Raw genomic sequence first — 26,688 nt, forward strand, 5'->3', positions numbered from 1 at the left:
TACATTAGTTTTTGATGTGAGGTTATTAGATCTTTCTCTATAAGGAATAGACAAAGTATGAAAAATTAACTTAAATTTTAAATAATTGGGATAATGCAGTATTCTGCTTGAGTATCACGATGGAAGTTGAGCTGAACTTCTAATGAAATCTCCCCATTAAGATGAATAAGAGAAGAATTTCTGCCTATGTGGGAGCTTGTTTAGTTGATGGTTTATAAAATAAGAATAAAAGTAGAAATCAAAACATACTGCTTTATAATATATTTTTCTTTCTTTCTTTTTTTTTCAAGGTTCAGGGATCCTGGCTGCTACAAATAGTACTGAATTGGGAATTATAGAACCATCTTCTCCAAATCCTAGCCCTGTGAAAAAAGGCAGTTCAATTAATTGGTCTTTGCCAGATAAAATAAAATCTCCACGAACTGTGAGGAAACTTTCCATGAAAATGAAAAAGTTGCCAGAATTTAGCCGAAAGCTAAGTGTTAAGGGAACATTGAATTATATAAACAGTCCAGATAACACTCCTTCTTTGTCTAAATATAACTGCCGAGAAATTCATCATACTGATGTTCTGCCCTCTGGGAACACAACCACAGCTGCTAAGAGAAATGTTATAAGCCGATACCATCTTGATACCAGTGTATCCTCCCAGCACAACTACCAGAAGAAAAACTCTATGAGTTCTAAGTATTCCTGCAAAGGTGGTTACCTTAGTGATGGAGACTCACCTGAACTTATAACTAAAGCTAGCAAACATGGATCTGAAAACAAATTTGGAAGAGGAAAAGAAATAATTTCAAATAGTTGTAGCAAGAATGAAATAGACATTGATGCTTTTAGGCATTATAGCTTTTCTGATCAACCTAAGTGTTCACAGTACATATCTGGGCTCATGAGTGTACATTTCTATGGTGCTGAGGATTTAAAACCACCTCGGATAGATTCAAAAGATGTCTTTTGTGCAATTCAGGTAGATTCAGTAAACAAAGCAAGAACAGCTTTGCTCACATGTCGAACAACATTTTTAGACATGGATCACACTTTCAACATAGAAATTGAAAATGCACAACATTTGAAACTAGTAGTATTCAGCTGGGAACCCACTCCAAGAAAAAATCGAGTTTGTTGTCATGGAACTGTTGTTCTTCCCGCCTTATTTAGAGTGACAAAGACTCATCAATTGGCTGTCAAACTTGAACCTAGAGGTCTTATTTATGTGAAAGTGACTCTTATGGAACAGTGGGAGAATTCTCTTCATGGACTAGACATAAACCAAGAACCAATAATATTTGGAGTTGATATTCAAAAAGTTGTAGAGAAAGAAAATATAGGACTGATGGTGCCCCTTCTGATACAGAAATGTATTATGGAAATTGAAAAGAGAGGCTGTCAGGTATTATCTTACTATGGTTCTCTACTACTTCCTTTATTGATTGATTAATTGTAAGTCTTGGGGGAAGGAATTCAAAGTAATGTAAAAAAATCAAATTTAGATATTTAACAATTCCTATTCTTTATTCCATTACTGTTTAGGGTATAATTTTTAAGTTGACTCATGTTGTCCATTATTGAGAGCATGCTAGATGAGTCCACAAATTTATATTGCAACACAGAGCCTCATGGGTCTTATAATTAGAAATCAGGATTGCTTCAAAATGGCATTAAAAGGAAAAGTCAGAGCTGATAAACATAGGCAAAGGATATTAATATCAGGTATAAGTAATTGTTTATACTAATTTTTGTGATACATATTAAGACTAAAAATCATTACATTATTTCTGCTTTAGTACTATCCAAATTTATAATATTGGTTAAAAAGGTAAGTTAAAAGACAATGAGTAAATATTATAAAATCTGAAATATTTAATAAAATTAAGCTTAACATGGAAACTCAAGAAACAGCATAAGTTAATGGAATTTTGCATTAAGATGCAGAACACCTGGATTCTGGTTTCTTCTCCATTATTACTTAGCTGTGTCATGTTGGGCAAGTCACTTAATCTCTGTGAGTCTTACTTGCTTGTATCTATAAAAATAGATGGAGTGGTCGGGCATGGTGGCTAACGCCTGTAATCCCAGCACTTTGGGAGGCTGAGGTGGATGGATCACCTGAGGTCAGGAGTTCAAGACCAGCCTGGCCAACATGGTGAAAACTGTCTCTACTAAAAATACAGAAATTAGTTTGGTATGGTGGCACATGCCTGTAATCCCAGCTACTTGGGAGGCTGATGCAGGAGAATCGTTTGAACCACTTTAAGTGCCAAGAAAACATTTTTAGCAGTACTTTTCATTTTTATTTAGAACTGTACTTTTTTTTTTTTGAGATGGAGTCTTGCTCTGTCGCCCACACTGGAGTGCAGTGGTGCAATCTCAGCTTACTGCGACCTCCACCTCCCGGGTTCAAGCAGTTCTGCCTAAGCCTCCCAGTTAGCTGGGATTACAGGTGCACGCCATCATGCCTGGCTAATTTTTGTATTTTTTTTTAGTAGAGACGGGGTTTCACCATGTTAGCCAGGCTGGTCTGAAACTCCTGACCTTGTGATCTGCCTGCCTCGGCTTCCCAAAGTGCTGGGATTACAGGTGGGAGCCATGGCTCCCGGCCTAGAACTGTACTTTTTAAAGACGTTTTTGTTTTGTCTCACCTGCTTCTTTCTCCTCCACTTGCCCTCCCCTGTCCCCTGCCCCCAGTAGAGAGAGGCTTATTGTGCATGTATAAAGACTGGCATACTGCTTAAATTTTGCTTACCCTTTTAGTCAGGAATTATTCTTCTTTTGTTGGGTTTTTATTGTAAACATGAAAATAGGCTTTGATAGTCATATGCAAAGAGTTTGTGGCATGGGTCTTTGCATCTTCCAAATGCTTTGAATGCTACTCCCACCCATCTCCTGCTTAAAATGGGAAAAATTGCTATGGAGATCATACTCATGGTCTGCCTTTCATAGAGGCATCGAGCATGTACTTCAAGGATTTGATTCAGGATCTCAGCATCTGAAAGTAGGGATATATCCTAAAATATCTTTTCCTTGAAGTACCTGTATTAGATCTTCCTTTCTTTGTTCATCTTTTAAAAAATTATATTTGTGATTTCAACTTTTGGGGGTAAAATATCCCATTAATTTATTGTGTACTAGTTAAGTAGTACTTCCTTTAAGTTGTTGTAGGCTCATCTTCTTCTCAAGTTTAAGGGATACATCGTTTTTATGGTACTTTATGACACTTACATGTGCTCACACCAGCAGGGCTATGATCAAGTTCGTTTTTTCTATTGTGGTAGCATTTCCTTTGATCCTGTTTAGTATTTTAGTTTCATTTTCTGGACTGTCTGCATTTCTACTGTGTCTTTCTTGAGATGATGTGACCAGTGTAACTCATGCTATTCTCAATGTGGATGCATCATGAATGTGGGTAAGAGAAGGAAATTTGAGGTTTTTTCCTAGTGTATTTCTTGGTTTCCCATATTATCTTGATCTTTTCAAATGTAGCAGCACCTTGCATTATCATGTCTTGGAAATAGTTTTAGGTTCTTTACTATCTTTCAATTAATACATATAGCTTGTCATCTCAAATATTTTAGATAATATTTCCCTGTATCTGTTTTGACACTTTCTCATATTGAGACCCACCTTATAATGTATTCTATCAGTTTTTTAATGAGTCAGAAGAGATTAGTGTCATAAGTAAACCTGGAAATTTCATTTGTATACTTCTTCCTCTAGATCATTTATTGCATTTTACAGTGATTCCTAGTTCAAATCCTGGAAGATTACTTTTACTTTCTCTCTTTAAATAGTTTCTTTCTCCATAATACTTCCTTCAATTCAAAGTGACTGAACTTTCTAAATAATCTTAGATGTGGAAGTATGGCTGACAACCACTTATTCTCCTTAAGTTTTTTTGAAGGTTTATCCTTTCAAAGACCTTTGATAGCTTAATTGGGCGTGTTTTGTCTTCACAGAGATCATGTTTATTTCTTCTTGGTGAATTTATAGTGAATAACTTAAGACTCAATATTTAGAACCTGTATAACAGTGTTTAAAGACAAATCTTTTCAATGTAGGTTGGTGGGATGGGTAGTGTCTGTCCATCTTATATAAATTTTGAAGTAGAGGTTTTATTTTACCTTTAATATATTATTTTAAATTTCCTCCATCACTTTATAATCAATTAATTTGACAACAACAAAAAACCCTAGGTTTGCTTCTGTGTCTTCCTGAGAATCTTTTTTCTTAAAAAGCTTTATATACTAGAACCTTATTTCAACTATATTGTTATCTTAAGGATAAAAGAAACTGTGTTTTAAAGAGATTAAATAACTTGCCCAAATTCATGAAGCAAGGAGTGGGGCATTATGACTCTAAAATCCTTGTTCACTGTCTGCGCTGTACTACTTCAGTCTGGAACAAAAGTTGTGAAAGGGCGCACATTCCTGGGGCATGGAGATCTTGATTGAGCATATAAAACTGAAAAGAAGGGATTGTGTTTTGCTTAAGATAGGTAGCCAGCATTACCGAACTGACAGTGTATTGTTTGAATTTAAATGAAAGAATAGGATATTTTTATTAAACTAATCAACATAGTATATAATGAGATTTCAAAAGCTATATTTGAGGTATTTTAAATTAAATTACATCGGAACATATTTGATTGCAAAGTTCATGTGATCTATAATGTAATTATATTTTCCCTTTATCAAATTTACCATAATGTGGCCATAATTTTATTCCTAGGTAGTAGGCCTGTATCGATTATGTGGTTCGGCAGCAGTCAAGAAAGAACTGCGAGAGGCTTTTGAGAGAGATAGCAAAGCTGTTGGTCTGTGTGAAAACCTGTACCCAGATATAAATGTAATAACAGGTAATACATAGATTTTATTTTATGTACTCTTTCTGGAAAGATTACATCTGCAAGAAAGATAACTGAAATACGTTTGTAGCTGAAATTTAATTTGTTTTTCTGAAGTCTTTTCTTCCTTCACAAACATTACTTACTGTGTTATTTTCTATGGGAAGGTATTAAGCTATGGTCCCTTGCCCGCCAAGAGCTGACATGATGAAGGGAAGTAAGACCTACTTTCAATTAGCTATAGTAGCTAGCAGAAAGAAAAAGGTACCTTCATAGAGGGATAAATAAAATACCTTGGGAGTTGAGTTTGACTGGTACTTAGGTAATATAGAGGGTATTGACTCTCTGGTTAGAGAATTTAAATTTATTTACTAGCCAGAGGGGATCCATTAGAATTTTTTGAGTAGGGGAGTGATATCATTAGAAATTGTTTTCAGGAATATTAATCTGGCAACTCTATGTGATGAATTGAAATTAGAAGAGACCAGAGGAAGGAAAACCAATTAGAAAGCCTTGGCAATAGTCCAAGCAAAGAGGTAGTAAGAGCTAAAGGGGCTTGTAGCAGTAGAAATAGGAAGAAGTAGAATTGAAAGGAGGTGGAGAAAGAGGGAGCCCAGATAGACGTGACTTTGAGACCTGGTTGATTGGGTACCATTAGCAGAAATAAGATAGCTTCAGGGAGAGCTACTGCTTTTTGTTGGGAAGTGTTGAGAAAGATTATGAATTGGGCTTTGGATATATAGAATTTGAAGTGCTAGTAGGAGATCTAAATGGGTAGATCAAGCAAAGTTGAAACTGCTCATCTGCAGCTAAGAAGAGGATGCAGTAGAATTTGAGGGATCTCTTACTTACCCAAGTGGTGATTATAATTCAGTGTATGGCAATGGAAATATACTTCTATTACCCCTGAAAAATGAGAGTGGAAAGAGAGTCATTGCATATATGTGTAGTTAAAGCGTTGCAATTGTCCATAAAGTTTGAAAAGACAAGAAGTTTGGAGGTCTCCCAACTTTGGAGGCAGGCAAAGAAAGAAGAAACACCTAAAGAGATTGAGAGGAAAGGAGTCAGAAAGTTTGGGAAATAAGAGACAACAGAAATTAAGCAAAAGTGTGATACAGTCATTCTATGGAGAGGTTATATGACAAAAGAAAAGGGCCTTTGAATTTGGCCATTAAGAAATGGCTCATAACCTTACTGGTAACCTTCAGGAGCTACTGGTTTATAATAATTCCATGTTTGTTTTTGTTGTTTTACTTTTTTAATTATTGAAGTTTTCAAGTATGCGAAAGTATAGAGAATACTATGAAAAATCCTGTTTATCACCTGGTTTCCATAATATCAACACATGAACAGACTTGTCTCATTCATCCTCCCATTTGCTTTTTCTCAGCCCTTGATTATTTTGAGAAAATCTCAGACATATCCTTTAATTTATAGATGCTTCAGTGTGTATCTCCAGATCTTCTGTGTATTTTGATAGTTCTTTCTCCTCTCTACTGACAACCACCATTTTTTTCTTGCTGTAATGGATTTACTTTTCTCTTATAACTTGCTTTCTTATTTTTACTCACAACTAACTGTTTGGGTGAAAATTTGAGGAAAGTTCATCTTGTACATATTTAAGAGAATTTTGTTGGTGAAAATCCTTACTTTTAGGATTGAGACTTTCTGAATAATTGAGGTTCCTACCCTTTGAGTGCTGAATGACTGTATTTTCTTCAAGTATTTAATATGTAACTCTTAGATAATCAAAACTTTGATTCCAAGCATTTTAATGCTAAGATAAAACAAACTGTCACTTTTTTCTTATATATTTTAGCAAATCAGAAATAATGGTTCCTTTTAATTTTTATATAGGAAGAGGCATATTTCTACAAAAAATTGAGATGCCTGAAAAAAAATGAAATGTTCTTTCCTTGTTAATGTGTAATTAACAAAATCAGCCAAAGACTCATTTTATGAATCCATGAAAGAGAAAGTTTTATAAATACAAATTTCCAGCAAGTACAGTCTATAAATAGATTTTGTCTTGGTGAAACTTTGTCTTATAAATAAAAATTATGTTAAACATGTATAATTTTATAAGATGAAATGAAGGAAGAGTTCCTAGTTTTGGAAATTGGCAGCATATGCAGAAGATATGAACAATAGGTCAATGAATATTGGATTTACAGCATTCTTTCCTAAAATTGAGTTTCTGTAATTTATAAATTGGATATTTCTTGGCTCTATTCTTTGTACTATTCCATTTGTGTAAAGCTGTTTTTCAGAAGAATTTAGAGCTTTTTTTTTCTTGATAAAAAGGCAATGAAATGATTTAAGATTTGTCTGCAAAATAATTGCATGATACAAGGTTTTCGTGGCTAAAAATAAAGGGTATTGTTGATTTGAGGAGTTGGCCAGTGACAGTGTTGCTTCATGTGTTTGTTCCTCATGAACTCACATTTCTGAGTAAACTTTGAAAAATAGTTAGTAGTTCGGTAGGTCTAAAAAATGAGAAATTAATGAAGTGAGTGACAGATTTTGTTCACAGTTTAATGTGTTTTTAGTAGTTGGTTTATCTGGAGCATGGAATGAAATACTCCAGACAAACCAGTTTTTTAAAAATCAAGTACAAAATTTTAGGTATAAAGTCCATTCATAATTCTTTTTTGTTTGCTTTTTGAGAGAGTCTCACGCTGTAGCCCAAGCTGGAATGCAGTGGTGCAACCTCCGCCTCTGGGGCTCAAGCAATTCTTGTGCCTCAGCCTCCCTAATAGCTGGGACTACAGGCACACGCCACTACACCCCGTTTTTTGTATTTTGGTAGAAACAGGGTTTCACCCTGTTGCCCAGGGTGGTCTTGAACTCCTGAACTCAGGAGATCCTCCCATCTCAGCCTCCCAAAGTGCTGGGATTACAGGCATAAGCCACTGCTCCCGGCCTATTCCTAATTCTTTAGAGGACTTATTAACAAGGGACAGAAGACTTTTTAAAAGTCAAATATTTATCATTTAGTGATTATTAAAAATAAGTCTTCTGAGGAAGATTACATGTGTCTAGCTACTGTGAAATATACTTCTTGTCAGTGCTACACAATCAGTATCTAGGTTCAGTGCCTGAAAGTTCATTTGACCATGCCTTTTTCTGATTTTAATCCTACCATAGTCATTTTTATCCTATTTGCCGTTTAGGGAAAACTTTATCAGAATATAACTAAATGATCTTGAAAACATTAATATTTTTCTTTTTTGTACATACTATACATTTTCCTACCATACGTGTTATATGTTGTCTGACCTTTGGAACATTAACTTACAAATTGTTTCCATTTTCCTTTACCTAGATTGCATATAGATGTCAAAACTGTGCAAGCACCAAGGAATGCTAAATGTTGAGGAATGGTCATAGACTTAGCAACCCACATATACTGAGATTGTTTATGAGAGCCATTTGGTCTGAGTAACATGTATAGGGTATGACTAAAGTAGGTGATAAGGCCAGAAAGAGTAAGTGAGGTAAGGTGCCGGGTAGGTTAGTGGATTTAAAAAAGTAATTTGTAGCTCTACCTTCAGGAAATGTCAGTGATTCAACATTCAAATCTACCTAATCAACTGTATCTTTACTATCTGTATAAGTTTTATATGTGAGAGAATGATTCTCATGTTTGTATACGTGCATATTCGGTCTTCTGGTTCATAGGTCCTAAATGCTTTTGTATTTATTTAGGCTTATTCTGAAGCCCAGAATATGGTTTTTGGTGGTAAATGTTCCATTTGAGCTCTTGAAAAGAATGTGTATTCTGGTGTTTTTGGACGGACTGTGCTGTAACTATCAATAAAGTCAAGTTAATTAATAATGTCCCAGTCTTCTACATCTTTGTTTTCTTTCTACTCGCTGAGGGGAGTATTGAAATCTTCAACTATAATTGTGGTTTTTCTCTATTTTTTCTTCAAACTGTTTTTGTTTCCACCCCACCTACCCAATGCCACTACTTTGCCTTTGAAGATTACAATTAAGCATGTATTAGGCCACTTTACGTTATGTTACAGCTTACTGATAGTGTATTTTTTTTTCCAGCTTTTCCCCCACTTTGTTTCATTTTACATTGTTTCTATTGCTCTATCTTCAAGTTATATTAGCCTTGTCTTCTGATATTAATTTCATTCATTGCATTTTTAGTTCCAGACAACCTAGTTTTCACTACTATAAGTTTGATATGGGTTTGTTTTTTCAGTATTTTCCATGTCTCTACTTAATATGTTCAGTCTTTATTCTAGCTTCTTGAACATATGAAATACAGTTATAATAAGTGTTTTCGTGTCCTTTTCTACTGATTCTATTGTGTATGTCTTTTCTGAGTTGGTTTAAATTGATTTGACTCCTCATAGGTTATATTTGCCTCCTCCTTTATATGCCTCGTAATTTTTTACTGGACATCAAATGTAAATTTTACCTTCCTGGGTGCTGGATATTTCTGCATTTCTGTATTTATAGCTGTGGTTTGGTATGCAAGTACGTTACTTGCAGAGTTTTTAGTCTTTTAAGCTTTATTAGGCAGAATGTCAACTGCTTTTAAATAAGGCTCTTCTTTGTCTATCTCTTTGATTCTCTACTGAAGCAAAACTCTTCTATATACTGTGTACTTATATTAGTTTTCTATGGCTACCATAACAAAGTACCACCAACTTGGTGGCCAAAACAACAGAAATGTCTTTTCTCACAGTTCTAGAGGCTGGAAGTTCAGAATCAAAGCATTAGCAGGGCCCTGCTCCCCTTGATACCTGCAGGGGAATCCTTCCTTGCATCTTCCTAGTTCTGGTGGTTTGCTGGCAACCTTTGACAGCCCTTTCTTTGCCTGTAGATGCATGACTCCAATACTCCATCTTCACATGGCATTTTCCCTATGTTTCTTCATATCATCTGCTCTCTCTGTGTGTCTTTTTCTGTGTCCCTCATTTTATAAGGACATGTCATATTGGAGTAAGGCCCACCCTAATGACCTCGTTTAACTTGATTACCTCTGCAAAGACTCTTTCCAAATAAGGTCATATTCTGAGGCACTAGGAGTTCAGACTCCAACATGTTTTTTTTTGGTCAGGGGTGGGGGCCACAATTCAACATAGTGCTGTACCCAAATCCCATGAATTACGAAGTTTTCTGCTCTGGCTGCTTGGAACAAGAGTGATTGCCTGCACCATGAAAACGCCTAGAATTGTTCTTTCTAATCTGTTTGGCTGGTTCTTTCTCCAGCCTTGGGGAATTGCCCCACCTGCGTGTGCTGATTAGTACTCAGATGAACACGTGGGATTTCCAGAGTCGTCTCTAGGCAGCCCTCTACTCTCAAGTGCTCTGTCCTGCAAGGTCTAGCAGCTTTAGCCTCCTTGAATTTCTAACTCCCCTTCAACTGTCGAGCTTTACCTGGGTTTTCATTTCCTTACTGCGACCTGGAAAGTCTCTCCAGGTAGTAAGCTGTGGTTGTTGTGGGCACACTTCATTTGGTTCCCATCTCTCAGGGATCTTTGTTCTTTGCTTGATGTCCAATGTCTTGGACATAGTTTTGTCATATATTTTGTCTGGCATTTTCAGTTGTTGCAAGCAGGAAGGTAAATCTAGTCCCTATTGCTCCATCTTGCGTAGAAACACTGGTCTGCGTTTCTACTCTGTATGTGGGTTACTGATTGCAACGAGAAAAAAAAAAATCAATATTGTTTGGTACCAGTATTAATCCATGTACTTCAAAGTCATTAGAAGGCTCTGAATGGTGCCTAATAATAATTGTATGTTTTCTTATCAGCTCTCTGTCTCATTCTCTGGAGTGTCTATTTAATATCTTCTCACTCCCCTCAAACCTCATTTCACCCATATCACTTTTAGCAGACGACCCTGCCTCCTAACTTCACAGAAAAACAGAAGCCATCAGATGGGAACTTGCTCTACTTCTTGTGACCTAGCCTATCAATGTGCCTTCTTTGGCATACATTCTTTCCACTTCTTTTCTGTAATAATAGAGCAATGACCTTCCTTACATCTTGGACAAATTCTAATTCCTTTATGTGTTCTCAGAAGTTTCTTCTTTCTTCTTAGGGACTTTGCTCAATCGATTATATTTCCTCTCTCCTGAACCTTGAAAACCTTTTTACTATCTCCTTTACATTAGCATTGAAATGTTTAAGTGTCTCCTGTCTTTAAAGAAAAATCTCCACTTTGATCTTGTTTCTCCCCTGCCCTCCCCTCTCCTCTATGGTTATCATCTTTTCTCAAAGCCAGATTTCTTGAACAGGTTGTGTGTATTTCTTTGTCTATTTCTTTAATGCCATTTACTTCCTAACCAGCTGCAACCTGACTTCAGGTCCTTTATTTTCCTGAAACTGTGCTTGCCAAGGTTGCTGACTTCCTTTTCTGGTGAACATTTTTGGGTTCTTAAATTGTCTCTGGATCATTATTTTCTATGCCTGGTTACAAAACCCCATTGCCTAAACATGAGAGGAATTTGTTAAAAATACAGGGACGGGAGCTCTGACCTCTGTGGATTATGATTTAGTAGGGCTGGCATGGGGCTCCAGAATCTGATTTTTTTAAAAAGCCTCAGTGTGCAGCCAATTTTGAAAAACACTGTTCTCTGCAATATTTAACACTATTCTTATCTAACCTAACTGTACTTTGGGTATCATTAGATATCATAGACTCTTTCTTGAAACATTTTTCCTCGACTTCCTTGGCATCACTTTTGCCACTCTCCTCTCGCCCCATCCCCACCTCCTCTCACCATACATACATCTTTTGCCATTCTTCCTTAGTCACCATTGGAAGATCCTCTTTCCTGATGACCCCTGGAAAGTTAATGTTCTTCAGGTTATTTTCTAAACCTTCTCTTAATCACTCTGTATGCCTCCCTGATAATCATTCCCCAAATCCAATTATCTTTAAGTTGATCATTCTTAAATCTGTGTCTAAAGTCATCTCTTTCATCTCTGATTTTTATATCCAGCAGCCTTGAATGTCCCATAGACAGCTTAAGTTCCATATGTTCAAAATGAAACTCTTCTCTTTACCCCCTAAAACATGATTTTCCTCCTGTGTTCTCTATTTGAAGTAATGTCGCTAGTATCCACCTAGATGCTCAAGTTCCAAGCCTAGAAAAGAAACACTCTTATTCCTCCTTTTTCTTCAGAATTGCAAATGCATTTTTTGCTTAGCAGTCCTGTTTTAATAATGTATCCTACAGACATACCTGCATATATACAGAGCGACTATGTGCAAGGTTATTAATTGTAGCATGTTTTGGAAAAACAAAGGATAAGAAACAATTCTAGTGTCCATCTGTAAGAGACTGAATAGATAAGACTATGGGACATCCTTACATTGAACTACTGTAATGTGGCTATAAAAATGATTAAGGAAGCTCTCTATGGCCTGAAAAAATCTCAAGGATATGATGTTAAATGAAAAAGCAAGAAACAAAATAGCATATACAGGTTTCTTATTTCTGATTTCTTTGGGTTTTGGAATATTTGCATTATACTTACCAGTTTAGCATCCCTAATCCAAAAATCAAAAATCCAGAATGCTCTAATGAGCATTCCTTTGAGCATCATGTTGGCATTTTAAAAGTTTTGGATTTGAGGGCATTTTGGATTTTTAAACTAAGGATACTCAACCCTCAATGAGGGAGACAAATCATATGTATATTTGCATAAACATTAGAAGGATGCATAAGAAACTAATGAATCATGTTACTATTAAATATTTAAAACTTAGGGCCAGGCACAGTGGCTCATGCCAAGTACTCTGGGAGAATAAGGTGGGAAGATCACTTGAGGCCAGCAATTCAAGACTAACCTGGGAAGTATAGTGAGACCCTGATCTACAAAAAATAAGAAAATTAGCCAGGTGTGGTGGCAACTACCAGTAGTCCTAGCTACTTAAGAGGCTGAGGTGGGAGGATTGCTTGAGCCTAGGAGTTTGAGGTTACCAGTGTACTCCAGCCTGGGTGATTGAGTGAGACCCTGTAACAATTAAAGAAAAAAAAAAAATCAGATGCGAAGCTTCCTATAGAATCATGTTTAAGTTCAAACTAAGCTAGGCTGAGAGCATGTTCTGAATCAATGTTGTATATATTTAGGTTTTTGGTGTTAGGAAGATCTCCTGTTTTCCCTTGTGATCACATGCCAGCCTTTAGTTAGTATCTTACGTACCTTGCTTATATATAACAACCACTATTCTTTCCAGTTTCCTCTACTGTAAGTAATATCTCTTAGTTCGAAACTACATGTGGAATGTTTGCAATTGACTTTCCTCATTTCCATTATACTGACAAGTCTGATGTTTTCTGTTCTTAGCTTTTGGTTTTATTTGTTTGGTTTTAGGAATGATTTTTTCTTCCATATGATAGTGTAGCATTAGAGATTATCCGGCTATCCAGTATATCTGTTTAAGACACTCCTCCACTGTTAAAGAGGAAATGTATTTATTTTCAAGGGTTTTGGACAATTGGTACTCTTTTATTATCAATTTAAAGTCTAGAAACTCAAAATTTGCATAATTGGAATAATTTGTAATTAACATAAATATGCCTTGCTTTCTTAATTTCTGTTTCACATGCATTTAGAGAAGCTTTTTATAGGGGGCAGAATCAATAAGGGTATATGTATCAAGAATAGCTTACTTTATGATTAACAAACCTAACATGTATGGTAACTGAAAATTATGTGTGTACATTTTTAGCATTCTTTCAAAACAAGTCAATTACCAAGGCAACTTAAAAGAATATAAAATGCTAGTATTTTATTATAATTCTTTTTATGTTATTGCTTTTATTGTTTTCAAAATATTGAAAGTTGGTTATAATACTTAAATTTAAAAAATTGACCATAGTTCTTTATTTCACTCTACAGTCCAATCACCAACTGTCTGCGGTTTGTTTGTTTTCTAAAGGTGTTCTTAAGGATTATTTAAGAGAACTCCCTTCTCCTCTGATAACAAAGCAACTTTATGAGGCTGTATTAGGTGCAATGGCAAAAAGTCCTTTGAAAATGTCATCAAATGGTTGTGAGAATGACCCAAGTGACTCTAAGTACACTGTTGACCTGCTGGATTGTCTGCCTGAGATTGAGAAGGTAAGCATTATAGGTATACATTTTTCCTGAAAGCCAGTTAATGAACTATATACCCAACTCCAGAGCTACAGATAATTTTAGATATTTAACATTTGTGGCACTCATGTATTTAAAAGCTCTGCCATTACTGCCTTTAAACAGCCTAAGTCCGTAAAAGCTTCTTAAACAGAATAAATCTAGAAAACAATTTTATCTTTTCTGTATGTGATTTTAGCCTAAGCATGAATAAATACTCACTAAAGTTTTTTTAATTGTATTGTTAAAATATTATTACAATATTTGTTCATTATAGTAATATTGAAAAGATACAGAAAAGAAGAATGTAAAATTGCAATCATCAATATCCAGAGGCAGCTATAATTAACATTTTGGTGTGTCTCCTTTTAGTATTTTTTAAGATATGATAACTGTTTTGGTGTATATGGCTTAACTTTAAGACAAACAACACCCCCCGCCCCCCGTTTTTTTCCTCCTTATCCTTTCCATTTGCCCCCCTCTCCAAAATCTTCAGACCAGCATCCTCAGGTATGCCTGCAGGAGAGAGAGAGAAGGATAGGTAGGTCTTCAGAACCAGCCTTAGCCTAACTTTATCTGTTGTTCCTTAGAATATAAGAGAAAATAGGAGAAAGATACGACTGGGCATATCTAGATGAGGCCAAATTTGCCTACTTTTTTTTTTTTTAATCATGTTGGGGCAGAAAGAGCAAGAATTAGTAGGTAAAAACTGTAAGTCCAGTAACTTTATTTGCAAGTTTACTGTGGTCCCCTGAATGTCCTTTGCTCTGTCCAGTTGAATTAACAATTACTCCTCCTTTGGATTAGGGGAAGGGAACAGCTAAAGAGTGCAGAAGCAGAAAGGTGGGGTGAAGTTTAAGGGGGTGGGTGGAAAAAGTAGAGATACTGGTTTCCTAACACTAGGTAAAAAAAAAAAAATTTTTTTTTGAAGATGGAGTCTCACTCTGTCACCTAGGCTGGAGTGAAGTGGTGTGATCTTGGCTCACTGCAACCTCCACCTTTACAGGTTCAAGCGATTCTCCTACCTCAGCCTCCTGAGTAGCTGGGACTACAGGTGGGCACCACCATGCCCGACTTATTTTTGTATTTTTAGTAGAGACGGGATTTCACCATATTGGCCAGGCTGGTCTCAAACTCCTGACCTCAGGTGATCTGCCCGCCTTGGTCTCTCAAAATGCTGGGATTACAGGCATGAGCCACCATGCCCAGCACTAGGTAAAATTATAAGTGCCACTTATAAGTGAAGAAATGAGTGTTAGAGAATTTAAATCACTTGCTGAAAGTTACATAGCTTTTGTGAATATTATAGTCTATCACATGAATTCAAGTCTTTCTGACCCTAAGGCCCATGCTATTACCATCCTTTCTAAAAAGACTGAGTAAGCCTGGGCTGTATGGTGAAACCCTGTCTCTACAAAAATTACAAAAATTAGCTGGGCACAGTGGCATGTGCCTATGGTCCCAGCTACTTGGGAGGCTGAGGTGGAAGGATGGCTTGAGTTCAGGGAGGGCTACAGTGAGCCAAGATCATGCCACTGCACTCCAGCCTGGGCGATAGAGCCAGACCTTATCTCAATCAATCAATCAGTCAATCAGTCAATAACTGTATGATATACCATTGAGTGGATGTGACAACATACTTTATCAGTATTCTCTTTTATATATTTAGATTTTGAGTGATTTGTAAATATTTGTACACAGATTTATTTTTAGTTTAGAATTATTTAGAATAGAATCTCAGAAGTGGAATTGCTTATTTAAGTAATATGAACATTTTAAGGCCCTTATATGTTTTCATACTGATTTTCTTTCTTCGTCTTTTTTTTTTTTCTGTTTTTTTTTTTTGTTTGTTTTTGAGACAGGGTCTCACTTTGTCTCTCAGGCTGGAGTGCGGTGGTGCAAACGCAGCTCACTGCAGCCTCAACCTTCCCTGCTCATGTGATCCTCCTGCCTCAGCCCCCCAAGTAGCTGGGACTACGGGCGTGTGCCGTCACCCTCAACTAATTTTTTTTGTATGTTTTGTAGAGACTGGGTTTCATCGTGTTGCCCAGGCTAGTCTCGAACTCTTGAGCTCAAGCAATCCACCTGCCTTGACCTCCCAAAGTACTGGGATTATAGGCATGAGCCACCACGCCCAGCCAGACTAGTTTTCAAAAGGAACATGACAATTACATTTTTTGGTCCATCTTATTTAGTAGACAAAAAAAATTTGCATTCCTTTGCTTGCTACTGAGATTGAACATATATTTAACCAGGTGTAGTGTGTTGTTTGTGTCTGTGTGTGTGTATGATCACAATTATTGCTGGAAATACCCTTAAGAGGCCAATGTATATGGAGTTGTGTTAGGAAATAATTACGAATTAAAAAAAGAAATATTCATATATTTAACTTGTTTTGATTTAAAATGCCATATTCTTCTCTAGCTTTCATTCTCTCTTCATTCCTTCCCTTCACAGCCAAACATTGAAAGGCTGTTTATTCCGGCTGTTATCGCTTCATCACCACTCGTTTTACTACTCAGAACATTGTAATATGGCTTCCTACCTCATCTCTCTGGACTTGTTCTTGCCACAGCTACTAAATGACCTTCTGACCAGCAAATCCATTTGTCGCTTTTGGCTCTAGAAATAATGTTATTTTGATTTTTCTTTAAATAAGATTTTTTACCAGCTTAGACAACAAAGTAAGACCCTGTCTACAAAAAAAAAAAAAAAAAAAAAAGTTTTTTTTTGAGACAGAGTCTCGCTCTGTCGTCCAGGCTGCAGTGCAGTGGCATAATCTTGGCTCACTGAAACCTCTGCCTCCCGGAACAAGTGATCCTCCTGCCTCAGCTTCGTGAGTAGCTGGGATTACAGGCGTGTGCCACCACACCCACCTATTTTTTTTGTATTTTCAGTACAGTCGGGGTTTCATCATGTTGACCAGGCTGGTCTCGAACTTCTGACCTTAGATGATTCACCTGCCTCGGCCTCCCAGAGTGCTGGGATTACAGGCGTGAGCCACATGCCTGACCTACAAAAATTTTTTAAAAATTAATGGGTATGGTGTCGCATGCCTGTAGCCTGAGCTACTTGGGAGGCTGAGGTGGGAAGATTGCTTGAGCAGGGAAGGTTGGTGCTGCAGTGAGCTGTGATCATGCCACTGTACTCCAGCCTGGGCAACAGAGCGAGACCCTGTCTCAAAAAAAAAAAAAAAAACTAAAGTTTTAAATTGGCATCAATGTCTTCAATACAATTTTGAAGAAAAAATTACTTATTTTGTTAAATGATTGATCATATGCCACTACCTCAAAAAACATCATTTCTTTCCATAATTGTTGAAACCTAAATAACCATTCTACTTTTTGAGCCAATTACCCTTACTAGTTTCTTTAAGGATTAAAAATTATTTTCAGCAATTTTTTTTCTTTCACTTCTAACTGTACTATTCTTAAGGTTTATTTACTGAAAAAAAAAATATATATATATTAGTTAAGAAGCATATTGGCCTTTTAAAAATGTCTTTCATAATCCAAATCATTATAGAACCTGGCCATGTTCTGGAATGGTTAGCTTCCTAGATTTAAGCATGATAGTGGTTACAAGTTACAACTACAGGACTTACCTGTACTTAAAAATGAACATTCTTACCCTAATCCCCTTTGTATCAGAGCCTTTGCTGTTGCCATGTTAGAAGAGAGAGAGTTAATGGATGCATTTTCCCAGGGATTCCAGCTGAAATCTGGAGTGCATTCATAAGTATTTTATAAAGAATGTATATTTTAACCATTTAGTGGATTGTGTTGTTGGAACATAATTTTTTTTTTTTTTTTTTGACAGAGTCTCGTTCAGCCACCCAGGCTGGAGTGCAGGGGTATAGTCTTGGCTCACTGCAACCACTATCTCCCGGATTCAAGTGATTCTCCCATCTCAGCCTCCTGAGTAGCTGGGATCATAGGCAACCACCATCATGCCCGGCTAATTTTTGTATTTTCATAGAGATGGGGTTTCACCATGTTGGCCAGGCTGGTCTTGAACTCCTGACCTCAGGTGATCCTCCTGCCTCGGCCCACCAAAGTGCTGGGATTACAGGCATGAGCCACTGCACCCGGCTGGAACATAATTTAGGCCCCATATAATGTTTCTATTAGAAACTATGTTGTAGGTTCCAAACATCCAATTTATAAGCAAATCTTTGAAAAAAAATCTTCTTAAAAGTGACAAGATGTTCATCTGTATTTTCTGCTATAAATTGTGTCCTTGAATTTGCCCCTTTAGGACTATATTAATTGAAATTTAATTTAATTTAGGCAACCCTAAAGATGTTATTGGATCATTTGAAATTGGTGGCTTCCTATCATGAAGTGAATAAGATGACATGCCAGAATTTGGCTGTGTGCTTTGGACCAGTGTTATTAAGTCAGAAGCAAGAGCCTTCATCACATAACAACAGAGTCTTCACTGATTCAGAAGAACTTGCAAGTGCTTTGGATTTTAAAAAACACATTGAAGTTCTTCATTACTTACTCCAACTCTGGCCAGGTAAATGATTCTATGGAAATATTTTTCACTTTCAATGATAGGGCATTTGAATTAACTAATCATTAAATATGCTCATATATGATTGAAGAAACTCTTCTAGATTTTGCTTTTTCAAAATGTGATTTGATACCTGCCCTTTAGATTTTTTTTCATTTAAATATTTTCTGCCTTTGCTGATGACATCGTAGGCATGTAGATTAATGTGCACATTTTAGATTTGGTAGATCTAGATTTAAATCCTGGTTGTACCACTTATTAGCAATCTGACCTTGGGCTGGTTTCGTAACATCTCAGAGCCTTGTATCATCTTTTGTCATATGGATTTAATAATATGTTTATAGATTTTATATTAGGATTTTAAAAAATTGTATATGTAAAGTGCTCAGCATAGCTCTTGACACATAATAGAGACTCAATAAACACTAATTTATTTACTTTTCTCATTTTTAGTTCAACTGGTATAAAGCAGAATTCATTTTTCTCCTTAAATCAGTTCTTCTTTACGTCTTTAACTGCATTCATGGTCATTAGTCAAATTATCTCAGCTTGAATTGGGAATTATCTTTGACCTTTCCATCTTATCCAATCCTTATTCCAATCAATAACTAAAGACTGACAGTTGTTTTCCTAATTATCTCTGATATAGTTTCAGAGCTAAAAGAAATACGTATTTAATTAGACATTCTGTAAAGGACCCTGCATTTAAATTCCAAAATTTTCTTAGCTTTTAGTAACCCCTGCTACTCTCGCCCCACACTGCATGGGACCAAGTGTGAAGTACTTTGGTGCTTCGTGTAGAGCACACTAGTAACCATGCCTGGCCCTGGGGTCAGGCTTGGGTTCAGATCTGGATGGTGACACTTGCTGGCAGGGTGGGCTATGGCAAAAACTTTAACCTCTTCAACTCCCATTTTGCTTCTCTCTAAATAATGCCTGTCTCAGGGTTGTTGTAAAGATTGAGATAAAGCATCTAAGGCAATGAGCAAAATGTTTAGCACAAAGTGAGCACTCAGTCAATGTCTTCGGTTACTCTTGTTGTATTTATATAGACAGAAAGATTAAAGTACAAGGGAATGCTTGAGTTCATCAGTTAAAGTGAATTAAAAATTAAGTTAATAAAAATTTTCCAGCATTTTGGGAGGCTGAGGCAGGTGGATCACAAGATCAGGAGTTTGAGACCAGCCTGGCCAACATAGTGAAACCCTGCCTCCACTAAAAATACAAAAAAATTAGCGGGGCATGGTGGCGGGCACCTGTAGTCCCAGCTACTTGGGAGGCTGAGGCAAGAGAATCGCTTGAACCCGGGAGGCAGAGGTTGCGGTGAGCCGAGATCGCAACACTGCACTCTAGCCTGGATGACAGACAGAGTGAGACTCCGTCTCAAAAAAAAAAAAAAAAAAAATCAATGTTAAAATTTGGAAAGTTAAAGCTTTTACTTTCTTTTAAATGCAGGCTTAAAAATTATTCTAATTTATGTTTTAACTGAATTAGAATGTTATTTTAACTATTTTAAAACCCTGAATCAAGATTATCTGGGTAATTGAACTGATTTCAGCATTTGATGCCTAATGTAAGGGATCTTTCAGAGTGTCAACTGTGTCTCCTTTTTCTAGAACAGCTTTAATTCTAATAAACACCAAGAATTTGGGAGAAAGCCATCTTGTCATTACCACAAATGAAAACTTGCTTTCCTGGAGATACCATTAAGTTTACTGTCAGTGTCTGAGTTCATTATTATTAATTATTAATTATTCTGTGCTAGAGGTTAAGGTCATTATATTATTTTATAATAGTAGCCACCTTAGTTTTGGGTTTGGGAGAAAAAACTTAATGTATATCTTGTGTTATAGAAAAAGCAGGTTCGGATTTCAAATTCACTGTATTCTAAAGACAACCTTAAACAGCTGTTCCTAGTGTACAGCACCTTATTCCAAAGATTTGTGTTGTTGGTTTTAAAGATAACTGCTCCTTTTTCTATAACCTGTTATTTTTCTTTAGTTGTAGTTCCTCAGACAAAGAGCAGGGCAGAAAGATGAGAAGAAACAAAAGTTTTACCCTGTCAATCACCTGCTGTTGAATTCAAGAAAAGGCAGAAATCAAGTAGATGAGGTGCACTTACTGGGCCTGAGAAAGTTGATGGTGACATAGAGAATGTGGCAAAGACTAGTAGGCGATAGCATATTAACTCAGCGAATGTCTATCCTATCTCCATGCATTCAATAGAAGGTTTTAGCTTTCCTTGCTATGCATATCTTATTTTTCCATTTGGAAATTCTCCAACTCCAGAGTTAAAAAGAGTTACCCCCTTCCTATTTATTTTCTAAACTTTTTGTTTTGTTTCATGTTATTTTTTGTTTATTAATTTTGGGCAAGAAGATAATTTGCTTTGAGATTTATATTTGAAAAGTCCTATCTTCAAAGTAGTTAGTTAGAACTCTAGCATATCAGCATTAGAAGGTAAAAATCATCCTGCCAATAGTCTTTTAGATTGTCTTCTACTGAACCCTCAGGTTCTCTGGAAGCAGCTTAGAAGCCAGATCAGCAAGGGGTGGGGGAACAAAATGGAAACACACTTGCCCGTTGACCAGAACAGCCTTTTTTTAATCTGTTTTATTATTGAGTTTTCACTAAAATATTTATTTTAGATATTCATTTTCTGTTTTAAGAATACTGAAAATTACTGCTGGTCCCCCTATCACTTTAAAGATGGAGAAATCAATTTAGAGTATAATTCCTAGATCCTTGCTATACCACATTTTCTTTCCTTTGTGGTTTTTTTTTTTTTTGCGGTGGGGGGGTGGTGGAGTCTCACTCTGTCGCCCAGGTTGGAGTGCACTGGCGCAATCTTGACTCACTGCAACCTCTGCCTCTTAGGTTCAAGCAGTTCTCCTACCTTAGCCTCCTGAGTGGCTGGGATTACAGGCATGTACCACTGCGCCCGGCTAATTTTTGTATTTTTGGTAGAGATGGGGTTTCACCATATTGGCCAGGCTGATCTCAAACTCCTGACTTCAAGTGATCTGCCTGCCTCGGCCTCCCAAAGTGCTGGGATTACAGGCATGAGCCACAACACCTGGCCGCTATACCACATTTTCTATGACAAATATATTTGGGGCAAGTTTTTTGGAAAAGGTATCAATTTTTCTCTTATTTCTTTTTATTTCATCTTTCTTACTAGATTGTAAGTTTGGTGAGGTCGAGGATTATTTTTAACTTTATATTCCCAGGTCCTAGCAGAGTATTTGGCACTAACTAGACAGTCAGTATATTTTTGTTAAATAAGGTAATTATAGATAAAAGTATAATAAAGTAGTAATTAGAAACAAATCTACTGGTAGAAAACAAGATAAGGAAAAATTAAGTTTCTTAGTACTTATTATATTTTGAATTCTTTTTCAGCAACCTTATAGAATGCATTTTTAATTTTATTCTCTTGAAGGTGGGTAGTCAACAGTGATGGGAAAACCAGAACTTTTGAGGTTAAAATTAGCCATTTTCACCATATATTTAGTTGTAAACCACTCCGACATCAGTAGTCTAAAAAGTCAGTGATGTTGGTTTTTCAGAAATTGAAATTTTTAGTCTAAAAGATATAAAATATCAGTTTAATTGGTTTCTTAATGTTTTCCAAGATAATATACAGAAATAATGTTTCAATATGGTCTTAGGTAAGTAACTGTAAGCAACTGGCAACAAAATGAATCTGGATTTTGTAGGCAAATGTCTGAAAATGCAGGCAAAATAGGACAAGTTTAAGACATAAAGCAAAAATACATGGTTAGATCAGACCAGATAACCTCAAGGCTAGCAGAATATTGTAATTGGTTGGTGAAAACAACAGGCATGACAGTTAAGCACTAAAAAGAACAGGAATAGCACAAAGAATGAGGGGGAAAAACTAAGGAGATAGTGGTGATAAGTAGCTAGAGGAGGAAAAATATGAATAATTACACAGTGGAAAATTCAGATATCCATTCTGCACTTATATCAGTTGATGGTATGGACCATTCTATATTAATACTAACATTAAAGATCAATTTAAAGTAAATAACCTTTGTTTTCTAGAAAATGTTAGATCAAGAAATTTTAGCTATCTATAGTGATACATAATAACCATCTTAAAAATGCAGTAGAAATGTTAAAAACATACCTATGTACAGTTATCAAATATTTCAATAAAATCTAAATTTAAAAAAGTATGGGATCTCTGAAAAATGTTATGAATATCACTTTAAGTGTGGAAAACTAGAACCATATATATGCTTTTATAGTTTTTTAGTTGTTTTATTTTATACAACAGCAAACAAGCATTCATTATATGTTGGAGAGTATAAAGTTGGTGTGTTATCACTGATTTATGTTGCTTTGTCTTAGTGAAAGGAAATAGAGATGAAGGGGCACTTATTAATGGAGAATAAACAAGCAGAAAGAGAAAGATATTATAGGTAGTCTTTAATAGCTATGTGTCAGCATTTTAAATTGTCTATTTTATATACAGAATAACCTTAGATAAATATTTTGTTCAACACACAAGAGTAAACCTTAGTTTGTAATGAAGTAATGTGTGTCTCTATGGTAATCGTCTATATGGCTAGCACAATGCATACTCTCAGAAGAAACTAGTCTTAATATGGAAAATGTTATTTGGGATTGTTAAATACCTAATCAGAATGAGAAAATAAAATATCTGTACTATTTCCAGGCAATAAATGAAGATAGTAGATAATGCTGTATAATCAAACTCAGGTAACAAGTGGTCAAATCTAGTATTTGCACATTTTATCAAAGTGAAATTTGGTCTGCTTAGTAAACTATGACTCTGCTGCTAATAGAATTGCAGAAAAGCCCACAAGGGTCAGAACTTACTAGGCTGATCACTTTAGATGCCTTTGCCTCATTTAGATGTTTGCAGATAAAGGAACTTCTTGTTATATTTTGTTTGTACACCAACATGCCTTGCCTGCTTTTTGCTGTAGCTTTTAATTTAGGAGAAGCTAGCAGCTTAGCTATTGTTTGAATTATAGCTAGATAATAATAAACTTGCACAGAAAATTAATTGACATTGGAAATGTGATTTGTTTGGGGACGTTATGATGTAGCATGAATTAGCACCATGGAACGTTATACTGCTTCTATCCTTAATCTAGATTATGTCTGGTAATACAAAAATAATTATGGAATGCTTTCTTTTGATAGAGTGCATGTTTGTGTTTCAATGCATGTTTGTAGTTGTTGATTAAATGGCTTATCTTTAACTCTGTTTTTTTTTAAGTTCAGTTGGATTACTGTCACTAAAGCAAAATTGTTGTTTGTTTCTAGTGCAGCGTTTAACTGTCAAAAAATCAACAGACAGTTTATTCCCAGAGCAGAAGTCTTCTCTGAATTATTTGAGGCAGAAGAAAGAACGACCTCATATGTTAAATTTGAGTGGTACTGATTCATCAGGAGTACTTAGGCCAAGGCAAAACCGATTAGACAGTCCACTTAGCAATCGTTATGCGGGAGACTGGAGCAGCTGTGGGGAAAACTACTTTTTAAATACAAAAGAAAATTTAAATGATGTGGATTATGATGATGTCCCTTCAGAAGATAGAGAAATTGGAGAAAATTATAGCAAAATGGATGGGCCAGAAGTAATGATTGAACAGCCAATTCCCATGTCCAAAGAGTGTACATTTCAGACATATTTGACAATGCAGACAATTGAGTCTACAGTGGATCGAAAAAACAATCTCAAAGATCTACAAGAAAGTATTGATACTTTGATTGGAAATCTGGAACGTGAACTCAACAAAAACAAGCTTAATATGAGTTTTTGAGATTGAGAGTTTTTCTGGTTTTTTTTTTTTTGTAATGTCTTAAAGTTTCAAATCTGTTTTTCTTTGCTTTCTTTTCTTATACCACCCACAGTGATGTTTTCATTTTATTACTCTTGAAATCTTTAATTTCTAATAAGTTTATCTGATTCAATTAAAAACACTATTCATTAATATAATTTTTACTTATCTCCCTAGAAAACTTTTCTGGGGATCAATAAAACTTGGACATCTTGGGCTATTTTACTAAATCTTGCCAAGTCTATGGAGATAACTTTCAAATGCACTTAAGAAGGTTCACATAAGTTATTATCCCCTCAAGGTTTTTCTGCTTTATGGGAACCACTCTTCTGTAGCTGAGACAGATGTTCTTTTTTTGTTGTTTTTTGAGACGGAGTCTCACTCTGTTACCCAGGATGGAGTGCACTCGTGCGATCTCAGCTCACTGCAACCTCCACCTCCCCAGTTCAAGTGATTCTCCTGCCACAGCCTCTCGAGTAGCTGTGATGACAGGCGCCCACCACCATGCCCAGCTAATTATTGTATTTTTAGTAAAGACGGGGTTTCACCATGTTGGCCAGGCTAGTCTCAAACTCCTGACCTCAGGTGATCTGCCCACCTTGGCCTCCCAAAGTGCTGGGATTACAGGCGTGAACCACCACGCCCGGCCTTTAGATGTTCTTTTAGAGGAACATCACAGCTGTTGTCTGATTTGCAGTACGGGTCCTGGTACACTGCAACATCCTTTGGTCACATTTGTAATGCAAATGCTGCTATAAGAAAATCTTTTTATAAATAAAAGTGAAATTATACAAGTATTAATGTATTCTGTATTAACAGTAATTTAAGCTTATAAAAATTAAATATTTTTATAATCCTGAAACTATGTATATATTTATAAATGCATATATGTATAGATATCAGGATGGGGGAGGGATTACTGTAGAATCGCATGTATTTTTAAAGTATATATGTCATGAGACCAAAATTATTATCTTAAAATATTTTTTTCAGGGAGAGAACATTTGAATTAAAGGAGGAATTACATAAAAACACCTGAACAAAAATATTCTAGAAGCATCTGAATAGAAATAATAGACTTTCTTTTCTTTATTCACAGAAAGTCATGATGTCCCCTGTGAAAAGTCATCTTTTAAATTTGAAATCCTCTAACTCCTTAAGGGATTAAGTGCCCAGATTTCTGCACTGGTGACTTAGATTTAATAAATCTGCTCCTGTTCTATGCATTTTTATATTCCGCTTTGTTTTAATTATTTATTTGTAGTAGTACATTTATAACATTGACTTTATAATTACCCCATTTGTTTCTAAATAAATTGTCTTGCTAGCGTATTACATGTTTTTGATTTTTAAAAATTAACTTATTTTGGCTAAGTATATATACAGTGTTATAGCAATCACAGTAATGTTTGAAAATGTAAATTTAGAAGGCTTTTGTATTAAATCAAAATGTATTTTTTTAAACTTTTATATCTACAAAATATGTAATTTTAAAATTATAATTAGACTTTAAGTTACCAACTTTTAAGATATGCCAGTCATTGAAAAACTGACTTCCTGATGTTTTTCTGAATATTAAAGTACTTAAACTGTTTCTATGCAATAAAAATTGATAAACAATCTTATTTAATTTGAAAACCCATTGTTAAAAAATAAATATTTTTATATGAAATTTTCATTTTTTAAAACTTTGTGTTAACAATTCAGAAGAGAATACCAAGAGAACATATATGCTGAGTAAACAGTCAAAGGAAAGTACTCTTGAATATTTAATAGGAAAGCTGTCTCAGTTTCCTTCCTTTTGTTGCTATATCATGTATGAATTGAATAAATTGTTCCAGAAATGTAAAAATTTTATTAAAATATTATAATCTTCGTGTTATGCTATTAATTATAATGGTTTTAAGGATCACTTATGTTAATATTCCTTTTAAACAAAGGTGTTAAAGTTTTGGACCATCATGTATTATCTATCAATATATGTAATAACATTTATTTGTCCAAAATTTTCCAGAATCTGAAATACTTTAAGGGCCATGCTCGTATTACTGTATTACTATATTATTTTGGGTGAGAATAGTTTTAAAGTTGATCTCTGCAATCTTAGAGAATTCTAATCAGTTTTTTGTTGTCTAATCACCGAGTTATAGCTATAAACTGCTTTTATGACTCTGCTGTCCCAGAAGTGTTGTATAAGTTTAGATGTCTTTACTTTAAATGACATTTTACTTCAAATATTTTTTGAGAGTTTTTATACCTGCTTTTTATTATTTCCTAGGATCTTTCTGTAGTGTCAAATGTTGTTCCTTTCTGAGCCTGCGAGCTTTAATTTTTCTTTTCTTTTTCTTTCTTGTTCTTCTTCTTCTTTTTTTTT

General features: G+C 35.5%; 1 protein-coding gene across 1 annotated transcript in view; it reads left to right on the plus strand.

Moving 5' to 3' along the window:
• Positions 1-25,378, plus strand: part of SYDE2 (synapse defective 1, Rho GTPase, homolog 2 (C. elegans)) — a 43,621-nt gene extending 18,243 nt beyond the window's left edge. Inside the window, exons 4-7 of the mRNA XM_011982122.1 lie at positions 4,729-4,855; positions 13,760-13,941; positions 18,246-18,477; positions 23,797-25,378. Coding sequence (XP_011837512.1) covers positions 4,729-4,855; positions 13,760-13,941; positions 18,246-18,477; positions 23,797-24,296 — 1,041 coding nt within the window. The 3' untranslated portion in view covers positions 24,297-25,378. The remainder of the gene's footprint in view (positions 1-4,728; positions 4,856-13,759; positions 13,942-18,245; positions 18,478-23,796) is intronic.
• The last annotated feature ends 1,310 nt before the right edge of the window (positions 25,379-26,688 follow it).

This window comes from Mandrillus leucophaeus, unplaced genomic scaffold (assembly GCF_000951045.1).
Source record: "Mandrillus leucophaeus isolate KB7577 unplaced genomic scaffold, Mleu.le_1.0 Scaffold235, whole genome shotgun sequence".
NCBI classification, from domain to species: domain Eukaryota; kingdom Metazoa; phylum Chordata; class Mammalia; order Primates; family Cercopithecidae; genus Mandrillus; species Mandrillus leucophaeus.